This window comes from Mustelus asterias, chromosome 9 (assembly GCF_964213995.1).
Source record: "Mustelus asterias chromosome 9, sMusAst1.hap1.1, whole genome shotgun sequence".
NCBI lineage: Eukaryota > Metazoa > Chordata > Chondrichthyes > Carcharhiniformes > Triakidae > Mustelus > Mustelus asterias.
In genome coordinates, this window is record NC_135809.1 from 6,463,885 (window position 1) to 6,476,066 (window position 12,182).

Genomic DNA, 12,182 nt, shown 5'->3' on the forward strand with positions numbered 1-12,182 from the left:
TGGGTAATATTTTGGATGTAGCATCCATAACAGAACAGGATCTGAGCGTGGGCAATTGGTGAGTCTATGGTCAAATAAATATTTTGTTACTAAGAAAACCAAGACGAAGTTAACTCTCCCTTTCAAATATTTTGCTTATCCCCAATTGATCAAGTTAGTGGCAGCATAACAACTTAATTTACATTTTTCCTCTTGACTCTAAACGATGCTAATTGATTTTCAACTTCTATTAGGAGAATATATGTCCAGGAATGTATGTAACATACTGACGAATGTTGCTTTCTTCTAGTTGATTGCTTGTTGAAATACACAGGCTATGGTAATGCAGCGGGACTACTTGCTGCCCATGGGCTACTGGCTGGAGGGAGGGGCGACGGGCAGTATTCTGATGATGAGGACACGGATACCGAAGAGTACAAAAGTGTCAAATCTTTGTAAGTATCTTCTCAAAGCTATTTTGGTGTTTTGAGGAATGCAAGTGTAAGGAGTATTTAAAACCTCAGTTTTTGCAACATTGAAGAGGAGTGGTTGCTAGCAAACCTAGCAGAGGGTGGGTGAAAGTATTGTTTAGATTTAGGCAAAGGGTGTTGAACTTATGGGACGGGCTGCCAAGGGAGGGAGAGAAGCTGTGAGCTGGGGTGAGTCTTTGGAGAAGAATCTAATGGGAGAGATAATGTAGGATATGAGAGTTCCTGGACACTGATGCTGCCATGGCCTTGTATGTTCCCACACTCCTGTGTCCATGTTCTTGATACTTTGGTGAGAAAAAAAAATCTATTCCTAGTTGTGAAAATAATCCCATTTTCATGGTAGAAATCGAGGAATAGACTTGTTTTGGAAATAGAGATCGTTTTAAGTAAGTTGTATTTGTAGGTGTTAGGAATAAGCTATAGCTTTAAGTTTAAGTCTCAGCTTTAAGTTTCAGTTTAATTTAGATTTCTATATTTGAGCGATAAGAAAGGGGGAACCTGAGTTTTAGTTTCAGTTTAAAATATGCCTGCATTCTATTGAGGTTTTATGGACTTTTGAAGTCTTGCAACAGGAGCCCCACAGAAACAAAATAACAGGTTGGAGTTAGTTGGAAGAAGGTGCCCGAACAAGCAGCACAGGAAAGGGACGAATAGCAAATCCCAAACTGAGGAAGAAGCCCCAAAAACCAGGGAGTGGGAGCATGAAAAAACCCCAAGGTGACTTGCTAAATCAAGGAACAGGGACAGAGAACAAAAATGGGTCTTATTCAGTGAAGCTGAAGTAAGGAGCAGAGCAAAAAGGCTGAAAATTTAAGAGAAAAAGCAGCAGGAACAGGTGAAAAACAAAAGCTTGTGAGAAGCCAGAGATCCAAGAAGACGAGCAAAGGTCTGTCATTCTTACTATGAACCTGTGAAGCAGTGGTGTCCTGTTGGCGTCGCTGAGCGTTTAAGATCAAGTATGTGAGGCAAAGTTTGAATGTACGTGGCGATCCAAGGGAGATAAACATCAGAAGGAGAGATTGAAACCCTGGAGGTGGATCCTTGTAGAAGGAGTCCAAGTGAAAGCATCGTTTGGGAGGAAATTCCATGGTGAGTTCTTCAAGAGAGGAGATTGGAAACCCAATTTAAAACCTCAATGAAACCTGGTGCCTCACAGTGTGATAGGCATTGGCAGGGAGGGGGTCCATTGTGGTTGCTTTCAGTGGCATCTGTGGTGATGTCCGACCACAGTTCGCCTGTTGGTTTACACTTACTGTGAATGTTAGATTATAAGATGGCTTTTATAACTTACGTTATCCTTATAAATTTGTAAAGGTATAGTTGGGGTGAAGGAGGTGTAATATAGTTCATCTTGTTTGATAAATGTTTTATTCTTTTGTTAAAAGTTTTTAAGCAGTGACTATGTTTAGTAGCTGAATTCCAAATATCTAAACAAAAAGTAAAAGTTAGGATCTATCCAGCTGGGTTCCACCCTGGGATCTGATTTGCCCAGTACCAATATCAGCTGGGATTGTAACATTTCGAAATTCTGCCCTGCATCCTTCAAACTGAGTCTCTGCTATTTACAAAACCAGAGAGAGGCGGCTTGACCCTTTTCCTGACGGCTTGTTGTAGGAAGCTCTAAATAGAGACTTCTCAGTTAAACCACCAGATGAGGAGAGAGGAAAGGGAGCTGGTATTATTCCAGCTGTCATTATAACAAAATTAACTCTCCTCTTGCTTGGAGCAAAGTCTGTGTAATGTCCGTTTGCTAATTCCTGATTCTGTGCATCATTTGATCTGCAGTATTAATCCCATCACTGGTCATGTAGAAGATCCGATGCCCAATCCTATGGATGGAATGACAGAGGAACAGAAAGAATATGAAGCAATGAAACTCGTCAATATGTTTGACAAGCTGTCCAGGTATTCCTGCCATTGCTGCTTGTAACACAGGATTGTAACAGATTTAGTTAATAGATAATTGCTTCTGTCAGTGAATAATTCCTCGTTTTCCAAAATTGAAAGTGTGTTTGTTAGGTTGTCCTGTCTTAGGTCCACGCCTATCTTTTACATTCCCTGGATAATGCATTGCATTTGGCCTATTTTCTTTGGATTACTAAGAATGGCTTGATCTTGTTAGCAAAGGCAGCAGGTCCCCCTTTAATTCCAGCTACTCTGGAACAGAGCAGTGTTTTATATAACACCAGCTACTCTAGAACAGAGCAGTGTTTTATATAATACCAGCTACTCTGGAACAGAGCAGTGTTTTTCATAACACCAGCTACTCTGGAATAGAGCAGTGCTTTTCATGACACCAGCTATTCTGGAACAGAGCAATGTTTTATATAATGCCAGCTACTCTGGAACAGTGCAGTGTTTTTCATAACACCGGCTACTCTGGAACAGAGCAATGTTTTATATAATGCCAGCTACTCTGGAACAGAGCACTGTTTTTCTTAACACCAGCTACTCTGGAACAGAGCCGCATTTTATATAACACCAGCTACTCTGGAACAGAGCAGCGTTTTAAATAACACCAGCTACTCTGGAACTGGGCAGTGTTTTTCATAACACCAGCTACTCTGGAACAGAGCAGTGTTTTATAAAACACCAGCTACTCTGGAACAGAGCAGTGTTTTATAAAACACCAGCTACTCTGAAACAGAGCAGTGTTTTATAAAACACCAGCTACTCTGGAACAGAGCAGTGTTTTTCATAACACCAGCTACTCTGGAACAGAGCAATGTTTTATATAATGCCAGCTACTCTGGAACAGAACAGTGTTTTATAAAACACCAGCTACTCTGGAACAGAGCAATGTTTTATATAATGCCAGCTACTCTGGAACAGAGCAGTGTTTTATAAAACAACAGCTACTCTGGAACCGAGCAATGTTTTATATAATGCCAGCTACTCTGGAACAGAGCAGTGTTTTATATAACACCAGCTACTCTGGAACACGGCACTGTTTTATATAACACCTGCTACTCTGGAACAGAGCCGCATTTTATATAACACCAGCTACTCTGGAACAGAGCAGTGTTTTTCATAACACCAGCTACTCTGGAACAGAGCAATGTTTTATATAATGCCAGCTACTCTGGAACAGAACAGTGTTTTATAAAACACCAGCTATTCTGGAACAGAGCAATGTTTTATATAATGCCAGCTGCTCTGGAACAGAGCAGTGTTTTATAAAACACCAGCTACTCTGGAACCGAGCAATGTTTTATATAATGCCAGCTACTCTGGAACAGAGCAGTGTTTTATATAACACCAGCTACTCTGGAACAAAGCTGTGTTTTATATAACACCAGCTACTCTGGAACACGGCACTGTTTTATATAACACCTGCTACTCTGGAACAGAGCCGCATTTTATATAACACCAGCTATTCTGGAACAGAGCAGTGTTTTTCATAACACCAGCTACTCTGGAACAGAGATGCATTTTATGTAACACCAACTACTCTGGAACAGAGCAGTGTTTTTCTTAACACATGCTACTCTGGAACAGAGCAGTGCTTTTCATAACACCAGCTACTCTGGAACAGAGCCGCATTTTATATAACACCAGCTACTCTGGAACAGAGCTGTGTTTTAAAAAACACCAGCTACTCTGGAACAGAGCTGTGTTTTAAAAAACACCAGCTACTCTGGAACAGAGCAGTGTTTTAAATAACACCAGCTACTCTGGAACAGAGCAGTGTTTTATAAAACTCCAGCTACTCTGGAACTGAGCAGTGTTTTTCATAACTCCAGCTACTCTGGAACAGAGCAGTATTTTATATAACACCAGCTACTCTGGAAGAGAGCCGCATTTTATATAACACCAGCTACTCTGGAATAGTGCACTGTTTTTCATAATATCAGCTACTCTGGAACAGAGCGGTGTTTTATAAAACACCAGCTACTCTGGAACAGAGCAGTGTTTTTCATAACACCAGCTACTCTGGAACAGAGCAGTGTTTTTCTTAACACCGGCTACTCTGGAACAGAGCAGTGTTTTTCATAACACCAGCTACTCTGGAACAGAGCACTGTTTTATATAATGCCAACTACTCTGGAACAGAGCAGTGTTTTTCATAACACCAGCTACTCTGGAACAGAGCAGCGTTTTTCATAACACCAGCTACTCTGGAACAGAGCCACATTTTATATAACACCAGCTACACTGGAACAGAGCAGTGTTTTATAAAACACCAGCCACTCTGGAACACAGCACTGTTTTATAAAGCACCAGCTACTCTGGAACAAAGCAGTGTTTTAAATAACACCAGCTACTCTGGAACACGGCACTGTTTTATATAATGCCAGCTACTCTGGAACAGAGCCGTGTTTTATATAACACCAACTATTCTGGGACAGAGCAGTGTTTTTCATAACACCAGCTATTCTGGAACAGAGCCACATTTTATATAACACCAGCTACTCTGGAACAGAGCCGTGTTTTATATAACACCAACTATTCTGGGACAGAGCAGTGTTTTATATAACATGCCATTGATCAGGAGAGATAGAATTCGAGAAATCAAAGGAGGAAAGAAAAGAAGTTGGGAAGCTCGGAGATTGCTGAAATCATTGAGGAAGTGCCAGGGACAGTCAGTTACTGAGAAAGGGAGTGACGCAGGAATGACTTACATTTTGGTAGCACTTCTCCAAAAGACCATAAGACATAGAAACAGAATTAGGCCACTTGGCCCATCGAGTCTGCTCTGCCTTTCAATCATGGCTGATATTTTTCTCGTCCCCATTCTCCTGTCTTTTCCCCATAACCCCTGATCCCCTTATTAATCAACTACCTATCTATCTCTGCCTTAAAGACACTCAATGACCTGGTCTCCACAACCTTCTGCGGCAAAGAGTTCCACAGGTTCACCACTCTCTGGCTGAAGAAATTCCTCCTCATTTCTGTTTTAAAGGATCGTCCCTTAAGCCTGAGGTTGTGCCCTCTGGTTCTAGTTTTTCCTACTAGTGGAAACATCCTCATAATTGTGCCAGATTTACTTCCGTGTGTCATTTTTATTAACTTGCTGTTAGAGCTCAGTTTTAAACTAGTGAGTTTAAATTAATAAATCAAACTGTCATATCACTAGTCTAGCAGGATAACTAATTAGAGATTCTGTTGATATTTTTGTAGAAATGTATACTGTTGAAATGGAAAGGTGCCAGACCGCGGAGAGTGCGCAGTGTAGTGAGTTTAGTTCTGAATTTCTCCAGCAAAGAGCCAGCATGCACTTGATGGGCCAAATGGCTTCTGGCTAGACTGCAAATATTCCAGGTTCGTTACTGTAACCCTTGCTATTTGGTATGTATATTCTCATTACCTTCCAATCCCAGAATTTTCAAACTTACAAAAACAATGGGTGGAATTCTGCCCATGGTCCCGCCAGTGGGTTCGGGGGGGGTGGGGGTGGCTGGTGGTTGGGGAGCAGGGACAAATTTAACATGAGTCCAAAAATCAGTTTTACGCTGGCATGAATTTATGAATTTCCCACGGGATCCTCCGCTGATGCCTGCCGTGGCAGATGGAGAAACCCACTGGAGACTGGCATGAAACTGATTTGTGTCCCGCTAATGGGATGCAGATGAAAGTTTGCTTGGAATCTTCCACCCACTCCTGATTCTCCATGACACTGGCTGGAATATCCGCCGGTCCAGAGCACATCAGGAACAACATGGCGGACAGGAGTCGGAACTCACCTGACCAATGCTTGGGACCGCCTCCAGAGTTCAGGATGGAGGTCACCAGCAACCCTAGACCCTGGAACACCACACAAGGGGGTGGGGGGAGCCTCTACAGGTGGATCTTCCAGATTCCGTGTTCATCGAGGTCGTCCATCTTCCAGCTTTAGATCGAGGAAGTCCATCTTCCAGCCGGAGATCCATCTTCTGAATTCAGGAGGTCCATCACCTTCCTTCAATGGTGGGTCCATAATATTGGGCACCTGTTCAATATGGCACCCAGATGTGATGGTGGGACTCATGCCATCATGTCCGCCCTGCCACGGAATACGGCGCTAAACCCCCGAGTGCATAATTAATGAGGTTGGAGCCAGAAGATATGGCGTGGTTTCCCATCAGCCTCTGCAGCGGGAAACATTCCTCGTTCCCGCCCTCTGCCACAGGACGGGAGAATTCAGCCCAGGTCACTTCCAAAGTATATTTGTCATCTGGCTCTTTTTGTTCTTTCCCTCCTTTTTAAGAAGAGTTCCACACTGATATTGTCCAATTCCATAGGGGTAGAGCTGCATGTACAGCTTGGCTTAGAAAGAGGTAAAAGGACAACGTTCATTTATTAGTCACAATTCGCTTACATTAACACTGCAATGAAGTTACTGTGAAAATCCCCTAGTCGCTACACTCCGGCACCTGTTCGGGTACACTGTGGGAGAACTTAGCACGGCCAATGCACCCTAACCAGCGCGTCTTTCTGACTGTGGGGGAAAACCGGAGCACCCGGAGGAAACCCACGCAGACACGTGGAGAACGTGCAGACTCCGCACAGACAGTGACCCGAGCCGGGAATTGAACCCGGGTCCCTGGCGCTGTGAGGCAGCAGTGCTAACCCACTGTGCCACCGTGCCAGTAATGTGTAGCAAATAGGGGAAAAAACCTGTCTTAAATGTGAAAAACAGCTTTGCAATAAGTGGAAAAATGGTGTGGGGGAGAATAAAACTCGGGGCCATAGTTTTAAAAATAAACGGTCTCCCGTTTAATATGTCCATGAGGAGAAACTTTTTCTCTTATAGAGGGTGTTTGGTGTGTGGAACTCTCTTCCCCAGAGAGCAGTGGAGGCTGGGTCTTAGAATTTACTCAAGGCAGAGTTTTGTTTGGCATGGGATCAAAGGTTATAGGGATAGATCGAAAAGTGGAGCTGAGACCACAAACAGATCAGCCATGATCTTATTGCATGGTGGAGCAGGTTAGAAGGGCTGAATGGCCTACTCCTGCTCCAATGTCCCTACAAAGGAAGCTAATTGAGAGCTCATTTACATGTTACAATATTGAAGGATTCCTTTACTGTTTTGCTATTTAAATGAGAGGCATCTGAATGGTTTCAAAAATTTGCATTACTTTTTGCACAAACATTACAGGCAAATGCGCAGCGTCTGTGAAATGACAGCTTAGTGTTTTGGGTGAGTTCCTTTTCGTCGGAAGCCAAGCAATTGTTTTGCCTTTCCTATCAGTCAAACATTAACCCTTGACACACGGATGTAGGAAGAGGCTGTCTAACCCTTTGAGCCCGTGCTGCCATTTAAATGAAATCATTGCCAATCTCCAAGGTAACTCTATTTACCTGCCTTTGCCCTGGATCCCTTAGTACCTTTGACTAACAAAAATCTGTCACCGTTTTAAAATTAATGATACATTGTCATTAAATGATTCCTTGCCAACCTTATCCAGAAGCCTGGAATCTGTGTAAATTAGTGTGGACCAATTAACTTGAGCCAGACATAGGCGGAAACTCAAACAAAGGTTAAAACTGAGCAGATACAGCAGGACCTGTGCGACTGGCAACCTCTCATTAAAAGCACCGGTTTAATTAACAGATCATTCAGGCCGACAGTACAGCTTTGAATTTTTCTTTCTTCAGAATGCATCTCACAGTCGATGCCTTGTGAAAAGGTCGGAACTATTATGTGGCACTCAATTAGAGAAAGATAAACTAGTCCCTCCAACACTAACCAAAGCGATTTACCCGGGGAGAGCGGGGTTTTGCTTTGTTAAACTGGCAAAGGTACGAACGGTGTAATTAATTCCAGGTATTGGCACTGACAGACGCACAACAGGCCAGGAAGATTGTTGTACAAAAGGGTCTGACTCACAGTCATAATCAGGCTAAATGGCAAAGCGAAGATGTAACCTGCATCAGTGAAAGGGGCTCTCGGGAGACCTGAAGCCGCAGGCAGGAATGCAAGTACCCAGCTCCTTTAATTGAGACCTCCTTTCCACAAAGCCACTCAGAAGATGATGTTTTATTTATAGTGAATAATTAGCAAAGTGAGCTGGAATGTGATGCTGGTGGCTATGTCAGAGGCAGGTTGGAGGGTGCATACACTTATTTCTCAGGATGTTATCGTGTCCTTTCTCCCTTCCTTCCTGCAGCCACGGTTTATACACCTGAGCTACCTGAATGCACTCATATTCTGAATTACACATTCGATAAAGCCCTTTCTGTTGGCTAACAGTCAGTGCACACACATTCCCAGAGATTGTGACAGTAATGATTCATGAGTCTGACTTGTTGAAGTATTGAACTTTACACGAAACAATTCTTAATCGAATCTCCAACAACAAAAGCTTGCATTTATATAGCACCTGCAACATTGTAGAACATCCCAAGGTGCTTCACAGGTGCGTAATCAACTAAAATTTGACACTGAGATATTAGGACAGATGACCAAAGGTTTGGTCAAAGTGGTAGCTTTTAAGGAGCATGTTTTTGATTTGATTTGATTTATTATTGTCACATGTATTAACACACAGTGAAAGGTATTGTTTCTTGCGCGCTGTACAGACAGAGCATACCGTTCATAGAGAAGGAAATGGGAGTGCAGAATGTAGTGTTACAGTCATAGCTAGGGTGTAGAGAAAGATCAACTTAATGCAAGGTAAGTCCATTCAAAAGTCTGACAGCAGCAGGGAAGAAGCTGTTCTTGAGTCGGTTGGTATGTGACCTCAAACTTTTGTATCTTTTTCCCGACGGAAGAAGGTGAAAGAGAGAATGTCTGGGGTGCGTGGGGTCCTTGATTATGCTGGCAGCTTTGACTTCATCTTGGAGTCATCAAAGGAGTGGCTGCTGAAGTAGTGGACAACACAACGGTACAAAAGGGAAGATTGAAATATTTGCAAAAATATTCAGCCAGAAGTGTCAAGTGGATGATCCATCTCGGCCTTTTCATGAGGTCCCCAGGATCACAAATGCCAGTCATCAGCCAATTCGATTCACTCCACATGATATCAGGAAACAGCTGAAGGCACTGGATACCGCAAAGGCAATGGGCCCTGGAAATAGTCCGGCAATAGTCCTGAATACTTGTGCTCCAGAACTTGCCCTCCAGAATCCCAGCTGTTCCAGTACAGTTACTACACTGATCTCTGCCTGACAATGTGGAATATTGCCCAGGTATGTCCTGTACTCAAAAAGCAGACAAATCCAACCGAGCTGATTACTGCCCCATCAGTCTATTCTTGATCATCAGTAAAGTGATGGAAGGGGTCCTCAACAGTGCTATCAAGCAGCACTTACTCAGCAATAACCTGCTCACTGGCACTCAGTTTGGGTTCAGCCAGGATCACTCAGCTCCTGACCTCATTAAGCCTTGGTCTAAACATGGACAAAAGAGCTGAACTCCAGAGGTGAGGTTTTAGTCACTGTTCTTGACATCAGGGCAGCATTTGACCGAGTATGGCATCAGGGAGCCCTAGCAAAACTGGAGTCGATGGGAATCAGGTGGAAAACTCTCCACTGGTTGGAGTTGTACCTAGCACATCCAGAAGCTGATTGTGGTGGTTGGAGGTCAATCATCTCAGCTTCAGGACATCACTGCAGGAGTTCCTCAGGCGAGTGTCCTAGGCCCAGCCATCTTCAGCTGCTTCATCAATGACCTTGCTTCCATAATGAGGTCAGAAATGCAGATGTTCAGTGATAACTGCATAGTGTTCAGCACTGCTTGCGACAGCTTAGGTACTGAAGCAGTCTATGTCCCTATGAAGCAAGACCTGGACAATATTCAGGTTTAGGCTGCTAGGAGGCGAATAACATTCATGCCACACAAGTGCCAAATGACGACCATCTCTATCAAGAGAGAGAATCGAATAATCTCTGCCAACACATAATGGCATTGCCATTGCTGAATCCCCCATTATCAACATTGTGTGTGAACTGGACTAGCCATGTAAATACAAGAGCAGATCGGACACTGGGAAATTCCCCCCATCTACAAGGTACAAGTGGAGAGTATGATGGAATACTTGCCTGGATGAGTGCAGCTCCAACAACATTCATGAAACTTGACATCATCCAGGACAAAGCAGTTCACTTGATTGGTACCCCAATCCACCACCATAAACACTCACTCTCTCCATCAATGATGCACAGTGACAGCCGTGTGTGCCATCTACAAACCCACAACCTCTTGCACCCAGAAAGCGATGGGCAGCAGCTGCATGCGAACACTATCATCTACAAGTTCCCATCCCAGCCACAAACATCCTGATTTGGAAATATATGGCTGTTCCTTCACTGTCGCTGGGTCAAAATCCTGGAATCGCCTCCCTAACAGCACTGCGGGGACGTCTCAATTTAATCGAGGTATGCAAAATCATGACAGGCCCAGCTAAAATGGAGAGGTAGACCTATCTGAATAAGCAGCAAGGCCAATAACAGGGGACATTGTTTTAACAGAATTGGAGTGGAGTTGAGAAATGATTTTGTCCAGAGGGTAGTTGAGGTCTGGATTTCGCTGTCTGAAAGGGTGGTACAGACAGAAACCTTCATTATATTTTTTAAAACATTTGAATAGGCACGTGATGTGCAATAACCTACAGGCTACAAACCAAGAGCTGGAAAGTGGGATTAGGTTGTCTCTCTCAGCATTGCATTTTTCGAATTAGATATCACAGAATCCCAACAGTGCAGAAGCCCCATTGAGTCTGCACCGACTCTCCGACAGAGCATCTTACCCAGGCCCACCCCCTACACTGTAACCCCACACATTTATCCCACTAATCTCCCTAACCTACACATCTTGGAACACTAAGGGGCAATTAGCATGGCCAATCCATCTAACCTACACACCTTTGCAGTATGGGAGGAAACCAGAGCACCCGGAGGAAACCCACATAGACATGGGGAGAATGTGCAAACTCCATACAGTCACAGTCACCCGAGGCGCAAATTGAACCCTGGCACTGTGAAGCAGCAGTGCTAACCACTGTGTCGTCCTTACATACTGGAGAGATTATAGAAACATAGAAAACGACAGCACAAAACAGGCCCTTCGGCCCCACAAGTTGTGCCGAACATATCCCTACCTTCTAGGCCTACCTATAACCCTCCATCCTATTAAGTCCCATGTACTCATCCAGGAGTCTCTTAAAAGACCATATTGAGTTTGCCTCCACCACCACTGACGGCAGCCGATTCCACTCGCCCAGCACCCTCTGTGTGGTCATTCCGCCACCCATCTCAGCAATCCCATTTCCCCATATTCTTTTGTCGTCTTCATTTTGTTACAGTCCCCTTAGAGTCCAATGACTTGTAAAAAGTGAACTGACTCCAAAGATTGCACTAGATTCCACATTAAGATTTTTTTACAAACGTAGACTAAACATTACTGAATAGGCAACTAATCTACAAAAAAGGTGTCCTCTAGTAAGTTCCTAGCACTGAAAATCCTCACTGTGTTTATATATTACACCGCACTGTCCACGGACATGAAGTCTGAGTTCAAGTTCAAAGCTCCTGGCTTTAACAGGATCATCTTCTACCTGCTTTACTCAGGTGAATCTTTCGGGATCCTTTTAAACCAAGGCCTCTTTACTCAACACTGAAGATAATAACATGGATTTCCTGTTGCCAGGTTTCCTCTGATGATTCCGTGCTTGTCAACTCTTCACGCTCCTCGTTTCCTCCAACATGGATTCCATCCTCACCAGCCCTCCACTCGGATGTTCCCACAAAACCAATCCTTTACTTCTGCCTGGCATCAAAGTACTTGCCTTC

General features: G+C 43.7%; 1 protein-coding gene across 4 annotated transcripts in view; it reads left to right on the forward strand.

The window, feature by feature from the left end:
* ric8b (RIC8 guanine nucleotide exchange factor B) overlaps nt 1-12,182 on the forward strand; it is a 470,590-nt gene that overhangs the window by 38,723 nt on the left and 419,685 nt on the right. For all 4 annotated transcript variants that reach the window (XR_013498701.1, XR_013498700.1, XM_078219593.1 and 1 more), the window contains 2 exons: nt 290-434; nt 2,256-2,375. Coding sequence is in view for 2 of the 4 variants with exons in the window: in XM_078219593.1 (XP_078075719.1) it covers nt 290-434; nt 2,256-2,375 (265 nt within the window). In the remaining 2 variants the exon portion in view is untranslated. The remainder of the gene's footprint in view (nt 1-289; nt 435-2,255; nt 2,376-12,182) is intronic.